Source organism: Garra rufa, chromosome 8, assembly GCF_049309525.1.
Source record: "Garra rufa chromosome 8, GarRuf1.0, whole genome shotgun sequence".
Classification (NCBI taxonomy): Eukaryota; Metazoa; Chordata; class Actinopteri; order Cypriniformes; family Cyprinidae; genus Garra; species Garra rufa.
This window is the reverse complement of record NC_133368.1, coordinates 21,168,318-21,189,935: the sequence shown is the minus strand read 5'-3', so window position 1 is coordinate 21,189,935 and position 21,618 is coordinate 21,168,318. Positions and strand designations below refer to the sequence as shown.

Here is a 21,618-nt window from a genome sequence, read left to right as displayed (position 1 = left end):
CCACTCTTGATGCACCCTGATCCGGAACTCCCTTTCGTAGTGGAGGTGGACGCCTCGACATCTGGAGTTGAAGCCGTCCTCTCACAACATCATGGGACTCCAAAATGACTCCATCCATATGCCTACTTCTCCCGGAAGCTCAGCCCAGCGGAGAGGAATTACGACATCGGCAACCGGGAACTCCTGGCTATCAAGCTTGCCCTTGGAGGAGTGGCGACATTGGCTGGAGGGCGCCATCCATCCATTTCAAGTTATCACTGACCATAAAAACCTCCAGTACCTCCATGATGCCAAGCGGCTCTGTCCCCGTCAAGCCAGATGGTCCTTATTCTTCTCAAGATTCCATTTCTCCATTACCTATCGTCCTGGTCCTAAGAATGTCCGTGCCGATGCATTATCCAGATTGCATGACTCTCAAGAAACACCTGAGACAACCGCCAACATCTTACCCGAAGACATCATCATAAGTCCCATCAAATGGTCTGCTCCTCCAGTCGTTGCCACTCCTGATCCCGACCTCCGCCGGGCTGTCCTCCTGATCGTCAGTTCATCCCTAGGACACAACGGGTAGATCTCATTCACACCATCCATACCTCCCTGGGCACTGGACATCCAGGGGCCAACAACACTCTCTCGCTGCTATCCGAGCGCTTCTGGTGGCCGGACATGGCAAGGGATGTGAGGAGGTATGTGCAAGGTTGCAAAGAGTGTGCTATGTCCAAAACTCCCAGACATCTACCTGCAGGAAAACTCCATCCCTTGCCAATTCCTAACCGCCCCTGGTCACACCTAGGAGTTGACTTCATGATGGATTTGCCTTCATCGGATGGAAACACCTGCATCTTCGTCATAGTGGATCGTTTCTCAAAGCTCTGCAAGCTATTTCCACTAAAAGGCCTTCCCACTGCCCTGGAGACCGCCAAACTTCTCTTTAACCATGTCTTTCATTATTACGGGATCCCAGAAGACATTGTATCGGACAGCGGACCCCAATTCATCTCCAGGGTATGGAAATCTTTCTTCAAGCTCCTAGCCTCTCCTCTGGCTACCACCCTCAGACCAACGGCCAGACGGAGAGGAAAATCCAGGAAGTGGGGCGGTTCCTCAGGACCTTCTGTCACGGTCACCAGAACTCCTGGAACCAGTTTCTGGGCTGGGCAGAGTATGCCCAAAATTCACTGTGGCAACCCACCACGGGCCTCACACCATTCCAGTGTATCCTTGGATTCCAACCTCCTCTATTTCCCTGGGATGGTGAACCATCTGAGGTCCCCGCAGTGGATTACTGGTTTCGGGAGAGTGAGAGAGTCTGGGACAAAGCTCACCATCATCTCCAGAGGGCAGTTCGCAGAGCCAAGACAGTCGCTGACCGGAGGAGGATTTTGGGCCCAGTCTATGTTCCTGGAGATAAGGTTTGGCTCTCCACTCGCGATATTCGTCTGCGACTGCCCTCCAAAAAACTTAGTCCCAGGTTTGTTGGCCCCTTTACCGTCCTGGAACAGGTCAATCCCGTCATCTACAAACTCCAATTACCACCGCAATACAGAATTCACCCCACATTTCACATTTCCTTGCTCAAACCCTTTCACCAACCTCTCATTCCCTCCACAGAACCTGGCCACGAAGAGGAACCCCCTCCCCCCTTGATGCTGAAGGGAAGGTTCCATCTACTCCGTCCGAGAGATCCAGCAGTCCCGATGTCGTGGTGGTCAACTGGAGTATCTCGTCCACTGGGAAGGATATGGACCAGAGGAAAATCATGGGTCCCAAGAGTCGACATCCTAGATCCCACGCTCATGGAGGAATTCCATTCTAGCCATCCTGAATACCCTGCTCCTCGCGGACGAGGTAGACCACTACGGCGCCGGAGACCTCGGCCCTCAGGAGTGGGCTCTGGGGAGCAGGGTAATGTCACGGATTGGCCAGGTTCTTCCACCACAATCACCCAGCGATCACAATCACCTGAATTCTAACCAGGCACACCTGCACCTAATCAGCCACTCTGCTTCATAAGCACACACCACACACCACTCATTGTCCGGGCTCGTTTGCATATATATATATATATGTATATATTTATAGGTTGTTATATTTTAATGTTGCTGAAATGACTTTATGCGAAACATTCATGTTCATTCAAATTCACGTTTTTTTTGTCATGATCACGTTCATTTGACTGCTTTAAATGTCAATAAGAATAGAGTCATAAGAATATATGTATAATAATAAAATAATGTAAAAATAATTACTCTCTCCTTGCAGCGAGAGTAATAGGGAACACATTATACTCGCAGCTTGCTAAAATGTCGACAAATTAAAAGACTAGACCAGTAAGAATATATAAACTGGCGACTGGTTGGTTATTGATCACGGTCATTTAAACACTTAATTCGCGCTAAAATCCTCTACAACATCAACCATGTAAAAGTAAAGAACTGAACAGGTTCACAATAAGAAATTAAGCACAAAACCCCCAAAAATCTGTGGTTGCTGAAATTTGTTGAGGCACACTGACAGCTGACAGACACGTGACCTGCCAGAATAAGACTGGCAGCTGCCACCAACCACGGACAGGTCACGTAATATTTCACTGCATGAGAACATGATGTGTAGCATGAAAGCAACATTGTTTGTTAGACATAGCAACATTAACAGTAACAATAGAGGGCGGGTTTTTGCAATGAATAATGCTGGGAATATTTTGCACTAAAACGGCTTGCCATATTACTTGTCTTACAGGTTTTTACACAAGCACATTTGTGTAATCGAAAAAAAAAACCAAATGTTCTTTTCTATTGGCATGTCTTTATGGTTTAGGATGTGTGAATGATAGAACATATTTTAGTATATTCTGTAAGCAGCTCAAAAAAGCAGTCTTTTTTGTAATTAATTGGCTTAACCATCAGCCAACCACTGGAGAGAGAACTACTGGATTGCAGAGAGAATAAAGATGACTGTGAGTAGAAGTTGTAAAGATGGCACTTTTGTAGATGCAGCACTGAACATGAAGTATGTCCTCCCCGTCACTTTGTTTGCTGAGGATAATCATAAAGAAACACAACATTTACTTTAGAACAGAAACATAGTTTTTCTATGTTACATTTGTGACTCATTATTTGCTCTACATAGTCTATTGCATGTGTAATGCTATTTAATGTGTCACATCCAGTTTGTTTGTCCACAGTGTCCAAGATGTCATCAAATGTGTTTTAACAAACTTGATTTGGTATGCAGTGCTCTGAGTAAATGTTATGCTTATGGGTGAGCCCTGCTTCATAGTTACATTTATCTTTACACTTCTTTTTTTCTGTCAACATCATTATTTTACCTGTTACAGTTGCCTCTGAGATAGCTTTCACAAGACTGTTCTGGATAAGACAGGTGTAGGTGTCTTGATCTTTCACTGGGTCTTCAAGGACACTAGTAACTTGAATGATTCCTGCAGTGTTGTTGGTAAACTGGGTGCTGCTGTTTAAAAGCTGCCCACTCTGACTCAACCATCTAACCTCTGGTTGGGGAAACCATTTATGAGCCTGAGCAAACAGAGACCCATTTGACTGCAGAGTAAATGTGGGAGCTGAGAAAGCTGGAAAAAAACACAAAGATTTTAGTGAAAAGTGCAATTCCGATATAAGCAGATATACACTAAAATGTGTGTAAAATATATTTCTTTGAGCATGTAAGATATACAGCTGCTGCACATATAACATATATGAAATACCCCCCTAATATAGCATACATGAATCACCCCAAAGCAGGTCTATACAGGTGGAGCTGGGGAAGGTGGAGTGATTTTTTTAAAACATGTATTGCATAAAAATTAGGTAACAAGAGAAACGCTGCAATGAATAAATAAAGTATGTATTTACCAACCACTCTAAGGTTAACACTGGTAGTCCCTGAGACCTTTGATGCACTAATAGTGCAGCGATACACACCCTCATCCTCCAACTTCACGTTTCTCAGCAGTAGCGAAGCGTTGCCAATTGATATAGCATTTGAGAACAGTTCAGCCCTGTTTTTGAACTGTGGGTTCTGGCTCTGAAGCTGGGCTGCTTTTTTCTTGTATTCATAGACCACCCCACTGAGAGAGTCTTTCTGCCAAGTAATTGACACATCACTGAATTGCTCATTGCCACTGTTGCTAAGGAACCTGCAATCCAGGACCACATCCTCTGCAAGATTCCCCACAGTTGAAGGACTTCTGCTCTCAACAAGACCTTGGGACACTGGAAACCAAACACGCACAGACATTTAGTTTATAAATCACTTTTAGAGCAGACTACTACTTTTTTAAGTTTTACTAACCTGAAAATGCAATTGCCAAAATTAAAATGATGAGTCCAGAAATGATCACTATGAGAAAAATCATACTGCAACAGACATATGTTGGATGAACAACATTAAATATTGACTCATTATACATAGTATATTTTTCAGCCAGAAATGGTTAAAAAAAGTTGCCCATTCTTTTACCTTCCAAAGATTATTTGTCCAATAGAAGCCATTCTGGTAACCCGTCCCTACTTTTAAGCAGTATCTTTGATGAATCGACGTGCCGTTCTGCTCAGCATCTCTGTAGACGGCATAATAAATCAACAGGCTAAAATGGACAAGAGCTTTCTAATCCTCTCAGACTAGTTTCAAACTTTACTTCCAGTGAAAGAGTTCAGCAGCTCCTCCCTGTGTCAATATTACCTCTGAGAGGTGTGTTGTGACACTCTTGATGAAACACAGCTTGATATTAGAAACCTTTTCACCTAAATAATATATAGGGCATATGAAGTTATAATTAGAGTTATAACACTAAATACAAACAGTTGCAAAAGGTCTATAAATCTTTTTTAGCTTTTAATCAGCTTTATGATTTTAACTTCCTTATGTCACCTTAATCAGTATGCAATTTTCAGGATGTTTCACTACTCAAGATGCATTTTAAAAAAAGTTATAAATTGATTTTCATGTTCATGACTGAAATAAGTATTTGATCCCCTATCAATCAGCAAGATTTCTGGCTCCCAGGTATCTTTTATACAGGTCACAAACTGAGATTAGGAGCACTCTTTTAAAGGCAGTGCTCCTAATCTCAGTTTGTTACAAAAGACACCTGTCCACAGAAGCAATCCATCTAGAGATGTTCCGATACCCTTTTTCCCTTCCCGATACCGATTCTGATACCTGGGCTCAGGGTATCGGCTGATACCAAGAACTGATCCGATACCTGGGTGTGTATTTGTATATACAGCTGTAGATACTACTAACCCTGTATGAATTGATATAATTATTTTATGGTGTGCTCCAGACTTATCCCTTAATAAAACAGGAACAAATATATACAGTGAACTAGAGTATTTTTATTATCTTAGCATTACTAATTCTGGTTTTCTGACGTACATTAAATCAACTTTGGCTCCCGAATAAAGCTGTTCTGGGTTCGTGCAAGTTTGTTTGCGTTGCGGTCAAAGCTGATAAACGGTCAGCGCGGAGCAGCCCAAACATACCACGTTAGTTTCGCTTGTCATTTGATGTTTCTCATCTGAAACAGAAATAGCAGCGCTTTTGAGTTGAACAACGCGGTGGTCGCACCAGTGCGACCTCTCACAAAAATTAGTCGCATTGGCAGAAAAAATGGTCGCAGTCTGGAGCCCTGTAAAATTGCCGCAAGTGTCATGCGCGTTTCAGTACGAGTAGTAAACAAAACCTGGTGTCTGCGCCATTCATTAGGCTAACACAGAGACACACAGAATAAACATTTAAACAGTCGTTTTGCGGCTTAATATTAGTCCATATCGTGATTTGATTTAGGTGTAATGACCTACTTTTGATTAATGTATTGTGACGAGCGTCCCGAGAATGCATCAGCGTCGCCCTGGAAACCAACAAGCACCACCCGCTCTCACTCATCACAGCCCGATCAGCTTCAGCTGCATCTCATCAGCCGGCGTCCTTATAAGCGGCACAATGCCGACATAATGTGAGAAGCCTTTCTCCGAGGAAGACTAACGTTGTCTCTCTCTATCTCTCCAGACAGCAGCTGAAGACTGATACCCCTCACCGTTCACTGGACCCACTCTGCGCACTAAGAAGTTGAGAGCACGCCAATTCACCGCACCGTATTCATTCATTCCTTTGCACATTTGTTAAATAAAAATCCACCCTCCGGGGCTTCAAATTGAGTTCTCTGTCCTGCGATTCTTCACCCTGCGACAGCATCCAAACTTTGACAAATTTCGTGACATCCGGTCCGCGTTAAACTGTAAATTCCATTTTACGACTGGATTCCACTATTCCGTCCGTGTTTCAGCATTGCAAAAATCATAAGGCCCTACATATGAGACATATGTAGCCGTTTTACTGTCTGGTTGGTCCAGTCTGAAATACTGCCAAACAGCGAACATACCGCTAGCACGTATGTATTTTTTCTTCGCTGCTCTATACAGTGGTTGCTTGTAGCAACACAGCAAAACTTCCTGTGTTTGCATTCTGAGCAGCAAATAAGGTTTGGGTTGCGATTTGCTAGCGGGAATAATGTCTTGTTTAATAAGTTTCAAGTACTCGCCAATTCCGATGTTAGAATTTTTGTACTATCGGTGCCATTTCCAATACTAGTATCGGAAATGAAAAAAAAAAACCCTAAATCAATCAGATTCCAAACTCTGCACCATGGCCAGGAGCTGTCCAAAGATGTCAGGGACAGGATTGTAGACCTAAACAAGGCTGAAATGGGCTACAAGATTATCGGCAAGCAGCTTGGTGAGAAGGTGAACACAGTTGATGTTATTTCACAAATGGGAGAAACACAAAATAACTGTCAGTCTGGGGCTTCATGGGGCTTCATGCAAGATCGTCTGACCTCTGTGATTGCCAAAAAGCAAAAATTTTTTTTTTTTAAATGTGTTTTTCTGAGTTTTTGTTGTTGTTGTTGTTGTTGTTGTTGTTATTCTGTCATATAGCCTCTGGTTCTTTTGTGGGCAATAAATAAAATAAATTTATATATACACACACACCCACATATATAATGTAAGTAAAATTATTTTAAATATATAATATATCAGTTATTAATAAAATATCATAACAGTGTCACTCACTTATTTCATAACCAGAAGATGTCAGCAGAAGGTCAATTATTGGTTCATTCCACTCACAAAATTTTGCTTTTGGTCATAAAATCACGATTTTATAACATTTAAAACCATATTTTGCCAAAAGTTTGCCACTTCATACTGAGGTATCAGTTTATCAGCAATTATGCCAAATTATGATTATCAGGCCTGAAAATAGTGTTATAAAGGGGAAACCTGTTGAAAGCATTTTATTAGCTCTGTTACAGACAGATGCCATTCTATTTTTGGGGTGCAGAACAAACACACACAGTCAGAAAGTGTCTGTTACAGAACTGTTTCTGTCCGTCTGGTCACCGCCGTCCTGATCCCGACCTCCGCCGGGCTGTCCTCCTGATCGTCAGTTCATCCCTAGGACACAACGGGTAGATCTCATTCACACCATCCATACCTCCCTGGGCACTGGACATCCAGGGGCCAACAACACTCTCTCGCTGCTATCCGAGCGCTTCTGGTGGCCGGACATGGCAAGGGATGTGAGGAGGTATGTGCAAGGTTGCAAAGAGTGTGCTATGTCCAAAACTCCCAGACATCTACCTGCAGGAAAACCGCCCCTGGTCACACCTAGGAGTTGACTTCATGATGGATTTGCCTTCATCGGATGGAAACACCTGCATCTTCGTCATAGTGGATCGTTTCCCAAAGCTCTGCAAGCTATTTCCACTAAAAGGCCTTCCCACTGCCCTGGAGACCGCCAAACTTCTCTTTAACCATGTCTTTCGTTATTACGGGATCCCAGAAGACATTGTATTGGACAGCAGACCCCAATTCATCTCCAGGGTATGGAAATCTTTCTTCAAGCTCCTAGCCTCTCCTCTGGCTACCACCCTCAGACCAACGGCCAGACGGAGAGGAAAATCCAGGAAGTGTGGCGGTTCCTCAGGACCTTCTGTCACGGTCACCAGAACTCCTGGAACCAGTTTCTGGGCTGGGCAGAGTATGCCCAAAATTCACTGCGGCAACCCACCATGGGCCTCACACCATTCCAGTGTATCCTTGGATTCCAACCTCCTCTATTTCCCTGGGATGGTGAACCATCTGAGGTCCCCGCAGTTGGCATTATCTGAAGTCCTTGCAAGGGGTTAGGTTTATAGCAAACTCCTCCTAGAGATTTAATGATATCAACATTATATTTGGTCAGTATGATCTAGAGGCCTTAGAGATGTTAAATTGTTAAGATCTTGAGTTAAAGGGCGTTAGTGGCGGCCTGACAAAGTTTGATGTTTCGCCATGGACATAAAAGTTGTTATAATTCAGCCATAAAATGTCCAATCTGCCTCAAAATTCACAGGTTTGGTAAGAGTCCTGGCCTGAAGACACCTAAAGGCCAATATTCAGATATTATCATAGCGCCACCTGTAGGCAGCAGGATATATCATATCTTTCACTAACTCAAACATACCAAAATCAATCTCCACCATACTTCATGTTTGATAAAAGTGCTGGCCTGAACACATCTACATGCCAATAATCAGTTATAGGCATAGTGCCACCAGCTGGCAGCGGCAAGTTTGGCACATTTAAATGACTTATGGCATATTTCTCCTACATTTACTGTATTAAAAGCATACTGCCCACCGTTTGCTGTTTTCCTAAAGCCACCGGTCGGCGGTGAGCCCGGGTGCGAGGGCCCGTTCATCGCTGCTTGCAGCTTTAATTTTATTTTTTTTTATTTTTTTTCAACCTTCCGGGCACTTTTGGGGGCCTTAACATACTCAAAAACTCTTGAAAATTTGCACACACGTCGGAATCTGCGGCCATCAGGACGCCACAGAGGCTGGGACCCGGGCGTGGTTTAGGGTCTCTACAGCGCCCCCTGGAACACAGTTTGAAAACTTGATGTACTGCGCACACATACTTACACGTATTGATATGAAACTCAGTACACATATAGATCTCACTGAGCCAAACAACTTTTGTACTCTATGTCATAGGCTCCACCCCACAGGAAGTGAGATATTTAGGGCTGTTTAAAAAGTGCATGCTCTGGAATTTAATGTACTTTCAATCCTCAGAGGAGAAAGAACGACTGCGGGTAAGTTGCTGCTTAATACTATTTTAATAGGCGAACGTTACATTGAGCTGCCGTTAAAAGCACTGGTTTGAATTTATTAATTTATTCGTTTCTGTTTACTTTGTGCTGCTGTTAAAAGCACTCTATTGTAGGATTTATTCATTTATTCGCTGCCGTTAAAAGCACTCTGTCGTTGGATTCGTTCATTTATTCGTTTCTGTTTACATTGATCTGCTGTTAAAAGTAGAGATGTTCCGATACCATTTTTTCCCTCCCGATACCGATTCCGATACTCGTGCTAAGGGTATCGGCCGATACCGAGTACCGATACCAGTGTGTTAAAAAAAAAAGAGAAAGATCATACTACCTGCATGACTTTGATATGATTATCATTCTGGTAAGGTCTGGCTCAGGTTAAACCCTTTGTAAAACATGAATGAATGAATACTGCAAATGGAAGCCATTTATTTTTAAATTTCTTTTTAAATAGATCAGTATAAAACAGTAGTGCAACAGCAACTTAAATAAATATAGGAATAATTATAAAAAAATTTTTTAAAGTGCAGCCACAATATTTTAAAATAAAAGGCATTTAAATTTTTAAATAGAACAGTATAAAACAGTAGTGCAACAACAACTTAACTAAATAAATATAGGAATAATTATTAAAAAAAATTTAAAGTGCAGCCACAATATTTTAAAATAAAAGGCATTTAAATTTTTAAATAGAACAGTATTTAACAATAGTGCAACACCAACCTATAAAGTAAACATAAAAAAAAAAATACAAATCAAAAGAGCAGCAGCTGCACAGTAAACAAAAAATACTTTAAAACAAGTAGGCTACACATTGCAGTAGCATTTTAGCAATTTAGTATTGCTCATAATTTCAAGAGCAAAGGCAGATTCTTCTTCAAGAAGATGAGCATTTCTGCCCTCTCTCCTCCTAGCCTGTTCCTTCTTGCATCAACAATGTTGGACGCTGCACTGAACAGTCTCTCACTGTCAACACTGGTACAAGGAGCACAGAGAAACTTTGCAGCAGTGGCAGCCAGGGTGGGAAACCGAATTTGGTTGACTCCCCAGTACTGGAATGGGCTGTCTGAGCGTGGGACTGTTTGCTTTGTCAAATATGTCTGTATTTGATTTTGAACTTGTGTGCTTGTGCTACTTGCCCCACGTTCCTCATCATGCTCCTGCAGGATTTCCTCAAACAGGCCTTTCAAGCTGCTCTTTCTGCTGCTGCTGCTGTCTGTCTGTGCTTCCATACGTGGGGCTTTATGGGGGTTTTCTGGCACCGTCTCTGCTCCCTCAGGTGTGGTCCTGCTCAGTAACGCCTCCATCTTCTCCACCTCTTGGGTCAGAGCATCCTTGGCCTGCTTGATGCTGTCTGCTTCTGTGAAGTATCTAAAAAAAATGAAAAATAATAAATAAATGTCTTTATGTGTAAAATAAACAAATAAACAACCTCCTCCATAGTAACTTTTAGTGGTAACATTATTAATGCAATAGTAATCAATAATAATGCAATATCTAGTTATCCAAAACACCATTTCAAAATTTTGTTTATAATATAGATACTTAATAAAAATATTAGACATACCTGTCTTTGAATCGTGGGTCTAAAAGAGTGGCAACTGCATACAAGGGCTCATTCTCGATGGTCTTGAATCTTTTCTGGACAGCCTCAAGAAGGGTTGTTTTCATGGTTTTTATACCCGTGTCCCCCTCATTCTCCCGAGCAAGCAGGCGTTTCAGCACTGTGACTGAGGGGATGACTTCAGCTGCAGAAGAGGTGGAAGAGCTAATCTGTCTGGTCAGTTCTTCAAATGGTGCCAGAACAATGATTATTTTCTCCAGTAAAGCCCACTGGTTAGCCGTAAGGGTCACTGGCAGGTCGTGGTCAGCTCCATATGCTGAAATTGACCGCTTCTGCTCCAGTAAACTCTCAACCATATAGTAGGTACTGTTCCACCTCGTTGCTATGTCTTGGTGCAGACGTTTGGTGGGCATTTGGAGATCTTTTTGAATATCTTCCAGGCGTGTAGTAGCCAGTGGCGAGTGTTTGAAATGCCCTACTAACTTCCTACCATTCGCCAGTGCATCACTCACACTTCTCTGTGACAGTAGCCCTTCATGCACCACTAGCTGGAGAGTGTGGGCGAAGCATCCCAAACTCGGTACATCCATCTCGTCCATGGCTTTCTTCATGTTGCTAGCGTTGTCGCGCAAAACAACATGAACGTTGGACTTGGGGATTTTCCACTTTACCAGCATCCCCTCAATTGCTTCGGCAATTAATGTGCCAGTGTGTGACCCTCGGAACTCGTTGGCGTGCAGCACCGCACTTCGAGGGGTAAATGTTGACTCTCTGTCCACCAAGTGTGATGTTAAACTTAGCAAAGACATGGGGCACACGTCGGAGCTCCAAATGTCCGTGGTAAAGCTGATTGCATGCACGTCTTTCAGCATACACGAAATGTGTTCCCTAACTGTCTCGTATAATTTGGGTAGCGCAGTTTCTGAGATATATTTACGACCTGGCAAACAGTACCTTGGCTCCAAATGCTCCATTAAGCGGCGAAATCCCACATTTTCGACGACAGACAGGGGTTGGTCATCCAGGACAATAAACTCCAAAATTTTGTCTGTTATCTTTGTTGCTTTTTGGCTGTCTTTGGGGAATTTATCTCGTCGCTGGAAGGCAGCTTCCAGAGTTTGCTGCTGCAGTTCGTCCTTCTTTTTTTCCCCTTAGCTTTAAATTCGTGTGACGCGTCTTCAAATGTTTAATTAAGTTGCTGGTGTTGAAATTTGCAACATTTGTGCCACCCCTCGAAATTGATTCCTTGCATATGTTGCATGTCGCCGTCTTACTGTTGGGAACATCCACTGTAAAATACTGCCAAACCACCGACATGATGCGCTAACGCTAACGTTAGTTTCTTTTAAGGAGGCGTCACGTGATCAATTCTTCTTCGCCCCTCTAAAACAGCAGCTGCCGATGGCAGCACAGCGCAACTGTTTTAAGAGCGGCGAAGAAGAACCGTGTTAGAGCTAACGGAGCTAACCAGTAAATAGATTCCTATTTCTAATAAATTGCGTGGTATCGGATCGGTGCCTGGACTCCAGTACTCGCCGATACCGATGCCAGCATTTTTGGCAGTATCGGACGCATTTCCGATACTGGTATCCGAATCGGAACAACTCTAGTTAAAAGCACTCTGTCGTTGGATTCGTTCATTTATTCGTTTCTGTTTACATTGAGCTGCTGCTAAAAGCACTCTGTCGTTGGATTCGTTCATCTATTCATTTCTGTTTACATTGCGCTGTGGTTAAAAGCACTCTTATATTTACTTAATTAGGGTATTCGTTTATATTTACATTAAGCTGCTGTTAGTTAAGCAGTCATTTTTCTGTTATTTGCCTTGCTAGTGGTTTTTGCGTTTAATAGTAGTTTTGATGGTAACACTTTATAATAACTATCCGTTATAACTAGTTAATAGATCATTAATAAACTGTTAGTTAATGAGTTATAAATGACTTGTTAAATAACAGTTAATAAAAAAATGTTAATTATTTATAACTGTGCCTTATATTGTTAACTGTATTTTAATGATTTATAACTATACCTAATAAATTAGTAATAGACCATGAACAAGCTGTTAGTAAATTACTTACTAAAGACTTGTTAAGTATCAGTTAATAGTTTATATATGTTATTGGGACGTTATTCTAAAGTTGCTACTATTCTTCATTTATTAACTGTTAGTAAATGAGGAATAGTTGCAACTTCAGAATAACGTCCCAATAACATACATAAGCTAATAACTAGCACTTAACTTATATATTAACTCACACTGTACAGATCAGATGTTCATAGTTTGTTAACCATCTACTAATACCAGTGAAACTTTGTAGAACAGCAAATGGATGGAACAAGTTCAAGCTACAGAAATTTGATGTGATATTTAAAATATAAAATTTTTGTACCTCAACCTTGTTCCACCCATAGGTTTTTCTGTGTACTGTATTTTACCAAAGAAACTCCACATATGAAATGTTGAACATTGTGTTTAATGTATAGAAACACTCATACTAATGGCAGAACAGCAGTATACAACAGAATACAAACCCATGAGGTTTGGGCACTTTTTGTGCTAAACACTGGATAAACAGAATTTCAGAGGTACATGTCCATACATCACAGCAATGTCATGGATTATCCTTTCTAACGGCCCTTTGCGATGCTTGCAGGCAAGCCACTTATGCCATTCAATAACTCTGAGATGGTCTACCAATAACTGCTCTGTATGATTCCCCCTGAGTCTCCACACATTTTCCTTAACCATTCTCCAGGCCCTCTCGATGTGCTGAGTATGTGCACCTGTTTGGGAATCAACATATAACACACTGTGATTGACAGTGAAATGGGTGTAACCTAGCTGAGGTAAAGCATTGCGATAAGTCCGCCACTCATCGCTTATTATTGTCGATCCCACTTTATCATGGTGAGCTATAAGTGGCACTTGATCTCTCCTTCTTCTTCTCTCGACTAAGTGAAAAACAGGCTGTGCATGTCTTCTCCTTCTCCGGTTCACACCTAGCATCCCAAACACCCACTTCTTCCTCTTCTACCCACCAGCCATTCGTCCCCGTCCGTGAACAACTATGAACAACTGATCTGTAAAGTGTGAGTTAATATATTAGTTAAGTGTTAGTTATTAGCTTATGTATGTTACTGGGACGTTATTCTAAAGTTGCAACTATTCCTCATTTACTAACAGTTAATAAACGAAGAATAGTAGCAACTTTAGAATAACGTCTCAATAACAACTATTAACTGATACTTAACAAGTATTTAGTAAGTAATTTACTAACCAATTAACTAACAGTTTATTAATGATCTATTAACTAGTTATAACGGATAGTTATTATAAAGTGTTACCGTTTTGATTGTGCTTATTAAAATTCCAAACTGAGCGGACGGCCAAGGGAAGCTTTTGTTATTCATATCGCGCCCTTCCAGAGCAATTAGAAGTGCGAAGTTTGTTGCATTTGAGTTTCGATTAGAGCCATTTTGCGTGCGTGCAATACATTTGCGGCTGACTGAGCCCAGGAGGCGTCCCTAGCTGTTTCAGTAAAGCTTTGTTTGGTTGTGTATTTAACGGTGTCATACCAGCGTTCAGCCTCCTCGTGTGAAGACCGACGAGATTAAGACCTGCGACTTGTCCTGCGCGACTTATCGGAGCAACGACACCAACAACGCACTTAAGTACTCCTTTCCTTTACCTCACTCTTCTTTCTGTCCTGGAATCATGTGTTTCCAACTCATTCCGGTGCTCTCTACACACCGCACTAACATCACACGCACACGCCAACGCAATCTCTCTAACCTGCGTCCTATCGACACCTCTTCCACTGAACCTTTCTCTTTCACGGTTGGACTCTGGAACTGTCAGTCAGCTGTTAACAAAGCTGACTTCATTTCAGCCTTTTCTCTGCAATCTGGCCTGAGCATCCTTGGTTTGACTGAGACCTGGATTTGTCCTGAAAACTCAGCAACCCCAGCCGCTCTCTCGAATAACTTCTTCTCTCACACTCCTTGTCACTCTGGAAAGGGAGGCGGTACCGGGTTACTCATTTCAAACAACTGGAAATACTCAACCCATTCTCTTCTATGCAATTACAACTCATTTGAATCTCATTCAGTCACTATAACAGCTCCTATCAAACTGCATGTTGTGGTAATTTACCGCCCTCCAACTCAACTTGGCATCTTCCTAGAAGAGCTGGACGGGCTGCTGTCCTCATTTCCGGAAGATGGCAGCCCTCTTCTAGTCTTTGGGGATTTCAACATTCACACAGACAAACCCTATGCTGCAGACTTCCATTCACTCCTTGCTTCATTTGATCTAAAACGCATTAGCACTACACACACTCATAAATCTGGCGACCAACTTGATCTCATTTACACTCGAAACTGTATTACAGATAACATATCAGTCAAACCCTTACACATCTCTGACCACTTCTTCATTACATTTGAGCTACATCTCGCTAACTGTGCACCCCCAACCCCTCTACCTGTTACTTTCAGACGAAACCTTCGCTCTCTTTCACCCTCCCACTTTTCTTCCACAGTATCCTCCTCTCTTCCCTCTCCAACCCACTTCTCTTCCCTGGATACTAATACAGCAACTGACACCTTGTGCTCCACTCATACCTCTTGTCTAGATGACATATGCCCTCTCTCCTCCAGGTCTTCACGAGCTATTCCTTCTAACCCATGGTTATCCGAAGTTCTTCGTGAGCAGCGCTCCAAACTTAGGGCAGCTGAGAGGAAATGGCACAAATCTAAGGATCCATCTGACTTGAGTAGGTATCAGTCTCTGCTTTCATCCTTCTCTACCCAAGTCCATACTGCCAGATCTTCATACTTCCACAACAAGATCAATAATGCTCCGGACACACGCAACCTCTTCAAAACTTTTAATTCTCTGCTTTGTCCTCCTCCACCACCTCCCACTACTTCTATAACAGCTGATGATTTCGCCACATTCTTCACAAACAAAACTGCATCTATCAGTAACCAGTTCTCAGCTCCACACATACAGGAATTAACATTAACCACACCCACAACTGGAACTCCCCTCTTCTCCTTCAGTCCTCACTCTGAGGCAGAAATAACCAAACTTCTCCTCTCCAGTCGTCCGACAACATGCCCTTTAGATCCTATCCCCACACACCTTCTCCAAGCAATCGCTCCCACAATCCTACCGGCACTAATACACATCATCAACACATCTCTTCTCACAGGCACTTTCCCCACTACATTTAAGCAGGCCCGGGTAACCCCGCTGCTCAAAAAGCCTACACTTAACACTTCACTTATAGACAACTATAGACCCGTCTCTCTCCTTCCATTCATAGCAAAAACACTAGAACGAGCTGTTTTTAACCAGCTATCTTTATTCCTCTCACAGAACAAGCTACTGGATGCTAACCAATCAGGGTTCAGGAGTGGCCATTCAACTGAGACCGCACTACTGTCTGTCACTGAAGCCTTACGGACTGCAAAAGCTGACTCCAAATCATCAGTACTTATTTTGCTGGACCTATCTGCAGCTTTTGACACAGTGAATCATCAGATACTCCTGTCCACCCACACCAAACTTTTTTAACATGAAGAGAAGATTCTGAAGATGTTAAATTGCGAGTGGATTTGGGATATCTTGAACGGTGTTGACATGGTGATTTTTTAAAGATGTAGTAAAAAACATAACCGTAATTTTTTTATATCTTTAAAGTGCAGCATCCAAACTCTTTACAACTTTTTTCACACAGAGATCTAATCATTCTGAGCAAGTGCTGTTAATATAAATTTTATACAAGCTTCAATGAATTAAAGAAAATTTAAAAAAGAAATCAGAAACCTGCTGTCACTCAGCAGGCTGAATGTCTCTATGTGTGTGTGTAGTCAGAGTGAGTGAAGCTCAGTGCAGGGGGAGGGGAGAGAGGGAGAGAGGGTGAGAGAACAGTGATCCATGCTGCAGACCATCTTTGAGGAAGGAATGCACATATATGTAGTGTAATTACATAAATATGTCTGATCTTTGAGAGTCTGATATTTTGAGAAAATATAAAGGGTCACTAAGTCTTTCATTGTTTGTATTTTGCAGTTGTTGTTTTTTATTTATTTTTTACTGAACTGTACCATGAACTTGTCCTATTCAGTCACATAGCAAAAGATTAAGAAAAATACAACTTTTTAGCATGAGCGATTTATCTTCATTGATAGACAATATTTTCATAGTGTTATTTACTGAATATAAAATTATAATTAAAAATTTCAAGACAAACTTTGACAACAAAACTAACTTTGCTGTTGTCTGTTCAAAACATCTGAAAACCATCATTTTAAGATCAGTTATATAAATATCACCCCATTAAAATACTCAACTTGATTTTTAAAGATATTTTGAAAGAATGAAGCGTTTATAGAGCACTTTATTGTGTATTGCTGTACACCCACATGAACTGTGTTCATGTTCATGTTAATTCACAGTACATAAACTAATGTTAAAAGATACTAATTTACCTTTAAACAATATATGAATACTTTTTTTAGCTTAATATTAATTAACATTAATAAATGCTGTTTAGTTATTGTTCATGTTAACTAATATAGTTAATGTTAACAAATGAAACTGGATGGCAAAATTTTATATATTGTGTGTATGTGTCTGTGTGTTGATTTTAAAGTGTAACCCTTTCAATTCAGTAAACTTTAAATCCAAACTGGCAGAGGGTTACTGTGAATGCATGTGCCAACTGGGCACCGTTTTCCTTATTGATTCTTAGTTATGTAGCACTTAAGAGTGATGTCTTATAACAGGAGTCACCAGCAAAGCAATATCCACACAAAAATTGAACAGATAGGTAACGGTGATGGTGTAATGCAAGCATTAATAACATTTTGTTATCATCATGAATCATGTTCTTATCATCATCATCAGAATATAGAGAAAATGTAGCATATTGGTTCACAGTTGGCATTGTCTGAAGTCCTTGCAGGGGGTTAGGTTTATAGCAAACTCCTCCTAGAGATTTAATGATATCAACATTATAGTTGCTCAGTCTGATCTAAAGGCCTTAGAGATGTTAAATTGTTAAGATCTTGAGTTATCGTTAAAGGGCGTGTCCGTGGCGGCCTGACAAAATTTGATGTTTCGCCATGGACATTGTGGTGTTATAACTCAGCCATAAAATGTCCGATCTGCCTCAAAATTCACAGGTTTGGTAAGAGTCCTGGCCTGAAGACACCTAAAGGCCAATATTCAGATATTATCATAGTGCCACCTGTTGGCAGCAGGATATATCATATCTTTCACTAACTCAAACATAACAAGGTCAATCTGCACCAAACTTCATATGTTTGATAATAGTGCTGGCCTGAACACATCAACATGCCAATAATCAGTTACAGATCTGGCCATTTAAAATGCGCGCGGGAAGTAAAGTGGTCTCGCGTGACGCCGGTGTATTCCGAGGGAACACGGAAAATACATTGACACAGGAAAGACATGATCAGTAGGGGGCAGTCATGTAAAGCACTGAACTAAAGCGGCAGCAAACATCGCTCTAAGCTAAATGACTCGTTTGTACGGTGACCTGGAGGGGACATCTTCTTCGGACATTATTCGTTTATATTCATTAATTTCCCTATCATTTCGATCTCTTTTAACATTCAGAATCTAAATGATAAATGCTGACATGCCATTAAAGCTTTGATTAAGCTATATGGCTGGGATTTTTACTGGAATGCAGTAATTCATTTTATTTCGTCTAATTAATAGATAACCTATAGTGTTTCATTGACAAGTGAATCATTAGTTCCATTTGTAAATCGTTTATGGTCACACACGGGCATAAATACAATCAAAAAGTCAAAACTTTATTGGCATAATTGTCGTTTACAATATTTGCAAAATAAATGGCAAATAGCATATATACATAAAGTTATTTATATTAAGCGATTCACAATAAATAAAAACATTCAGAATGTTTTGTAAAGAGATCAAAATAAAGGTGAAAATAACGAATATAAACGAATAATACAAATATTATGGAAAAAAAGAAGGTCAGTTAATGGACAAAACTCTGGGATGCATAAAATGTTGCTTGTGAGGCTATTAAATTTTAAGTACTTTATGTAATGTTTATTCATGATAAACTACATTGCTACATACATAAACTACATTCTACATTGCGCACAGACATCATTAGCATACACAGCATCGCCTATATAATTATTTAATATTGTATTAATTTCTACAGATATGATAATCATATCTATAGGAAGCTTTAAATTATTACTTAACGAAATAAAACAAATTGAAAACAAAAACTCGTTTATGTAATCTGTAAAGATAAATTTCTCTCTCAAGGCGCATCCAAAAAGGTATTGTACTCGAGGAGCGGATATAATATTCTTGATACTTCAAACTTCCGTGTTCAGTTCTATAAATTCTGAGAATTAAAAAAATCAGGCTCTCATGAAATCTTTGAAATCAATCTTTGTAAATATGGCTATAGTTTATTCAGTTATTCAGTATTGTTGTGTTTTCCCTGTTTTATTTGTTTAATATTCAGAAACAAGTGCCATTTTTTTTCAAAACATTTTTTAAAAGAAAGAATTCAACCCCCCAAAATTTTGTTTGCCTATGTCACAATATGAGATAAAGCCAGCCCTGTAAATGATACTGATTTTTTGTTGCCAAATTGGTTTGGAAGCGTTGTTGAATAAACAAGTAAACTGAACTTTTATTCCTGTATGACTGACAATTTTATTGACCACTGAGAAAGCATTGATTTGGTATGATGATGGTTCATACCATGTAGAAAAATTACATTTTGAAAAATAGCTTAGATGTAGTAAACTACTTTTGCCGTGTTGCTGTAGCTTAGCTTAGCTAAGGAATGGGAAACCACTACAACACTGTTATACGTCATCATACGTTGTCGCTAGTTCCTAATGTTACATCAGAGGACATGCGCCGATGTTTATCACACATTTCAAGGTGTTGAAAAAAATGTTGTAGCTTTGCAAAAAGTACAAATGTACAGTGTACGCACCGTTTATTCACATGTACACATATGGCCGTAAGCAAAACAAACAATGCGTTATCACATGCGCGACAAATTGCAAATCTGTGGTGTAGTGGTGCCTTGAGAAGTGGGTAAATGCTTCATTTGTGAATTTCCTTTTGTACTTTCCATTTGAGCGCATTCGTTTACTAGATCCTTGGACTGAAATGTTTACAGGGATCACTGGTTTAAGAAATTTCTGATCGTAAAAATCTGCTTCTTTTTAATTGTAAGGTATTTTTTTTTCATTATTATGTACTGATTTAAATGACTGGGGTGTGGGAGACAAGGCGGGGGCAATTATCAAATAAATTTCAAAGCAAGCCGGCACCACGGTCCTGACTGCATCATCACTGTCTTTATTGGGTGTTTTTAGCAATTATTTCGATTTATTCACATATGAATGGATGTGGTGGACTGCCATGATTTTGGTTAATGCAGGACACTACTGACTAATGCGCATCAGAAGGGATTTAAAAAGTGGGTGTACGCAAAGTAGCCTGATATAGGCCGTACACTGTACCTGCGTATACGTCCACTACACACCATTGCAAATGCCCGCGCCACATGGCCTTTCATGTTTCTAACTTGCAGTCAAGTGTATATGACATAAAAATATATTTTTTAATATCAATCAGTGCAATCAGTGCTATCTGCTAGCAAACTTTAGCAATTTTTTGCAAACGTTTATTTACAGAACAACACCATAAACACAAACACAAGATTGAAGGTAATATACATATAATGAAAAATTGTCATAAAAATCCTTATTAATGGCAAAAATTACCTATATTTATGAGTCTGCTTGCTCGAGTGAGCAGGCATGTTGGAAAATGGAAATTTCTCTTAGCCCTTCGTTTGAAGTGAGGTCCCGAAAAATCTTTGTTTGGAGGCCTATCTGGCCCTTCCCCTTCCCCCTACCCCTCCAACTAAACGAGAAATGAGACACCCCTAGCACTTCACGTAAATGCGCCAAACGGAGGGGAAGGGCAAAGTGTAGGGGTAAGGGGTAGAATTGCGATTGAGCCTTAGTGTAGTGAAGCTTCATTTAATGAAGAGTAACTGTAAGATTAGCTTACTACATTTTCTAAGTAGCTTGCCCAACACTGCTGACCACTGCTGAAGCATTTTATTTTGTAATGCATCCGGTTTTAACACCCCCCCCCCCTCCCCCCTGGAGCCAAGCCAGCTCTTCTCACCTTTATTCATAGGTTGGGGGGAAGGTGGAAGATGAAATGGCAAGTTTAAAAGTGACATGAACGACCCTCATTAACAATTGTGAGGTTAGATGTTTGAAGGGTTGTGAAAGCCGTAAGATATTGCATGGGGTCAAAGTCCAAAACGCAAGAAATATCTGTGCTGTGTTACTCGTTTGTTGCGCTGAATCACATGCAATTACAAAATACAATGCTCTCCAGTTTTTAATTTAATTTAATTTGTTATGCCTTTGTTCTCAAAATACACTATTAGGATCTAATATCGCTACAACTTTGCACACATTAATACGGCAACGACTTTACTTTTTATTATCTTTTTTTTTGTTTTTGATAACAGATTCTTAACAACAATGCCAAAAAAAAAAAAAAACTTATTTATTCAAGTGATCAGAAATGTACATTATATTTTCTTTTTACACTTTAGCCAATGCTTAGACATTTTTAAACAACTTTAGACATTGTTACAGTCCAGTATGTCCACCCTGACACAGCCGGAAGAACTTCGGTTTAACTGTAAACAGTCCCTTTTCCTTCAATTATTTTTTAAGAAAAAATAAAAGGCATGGGCAGCTCGCAATCAGAATGTACAGCACCAAAATCACAAAAACAAATCTTAATA

At 40.5% G+C, this 21,618-nt stretch overlaps 1 protein-coding gene across 1 annotated transcript; it reads right to left on the bottom strand.

Moving 5' to 3' along the window:
* Nucleotides 1-2,925: 2,925 nt before the first annotated feature.
* Nucleotides 2,926-4,508, bottom strand: vtcn1 (V-set domain containing T cell activation inhibitor 1). Its single transcript, XM_073846000.1, has 5 exons — nucleotides 4,477-4,508; nucleotides 4,309-4,373; nucleotides 3,870-4,229; nucleotides 3,329-3,586; nucleotides 2,926-3,035 (listed from the first exon to the last, which is right to left on the bottom strand). Exons 1-5 carry the CDS (start codon nucleotides 4,506-4,508, stop codon nucleotides 2,926-2,928), a joined length of 825 nt encoding a protein of 274 aa, XP_073702101.1.
* Nucleotides 4,509-21,618: the final 17,110 nt, after the last annotated feature.

Excerpts from the sequence above, each read along its gene's own strand:
- vtcn1 (XM_073846000.1), bottom strand. The coding sequence starts at position 4,508 with ATGGCTTCTATTGGACAAATAATCTTTGGAAG. Across the intron at positions 4,230-4,308 it reads TTTGGCAATTGCATTTTCAG|TGTCCCAAGGTCTTGTTGAG; the intron begins GTTAGTAAAACT and ends TTTGGTTTCCAG. Across the intron at positions 3,036-3,328 it reads CTCAGAGGCAACTGTAACAG|CAAACAAAGTGACGGGGAGG; the intron begins GTAAAATAATGA and ends GATTATCCTCAG.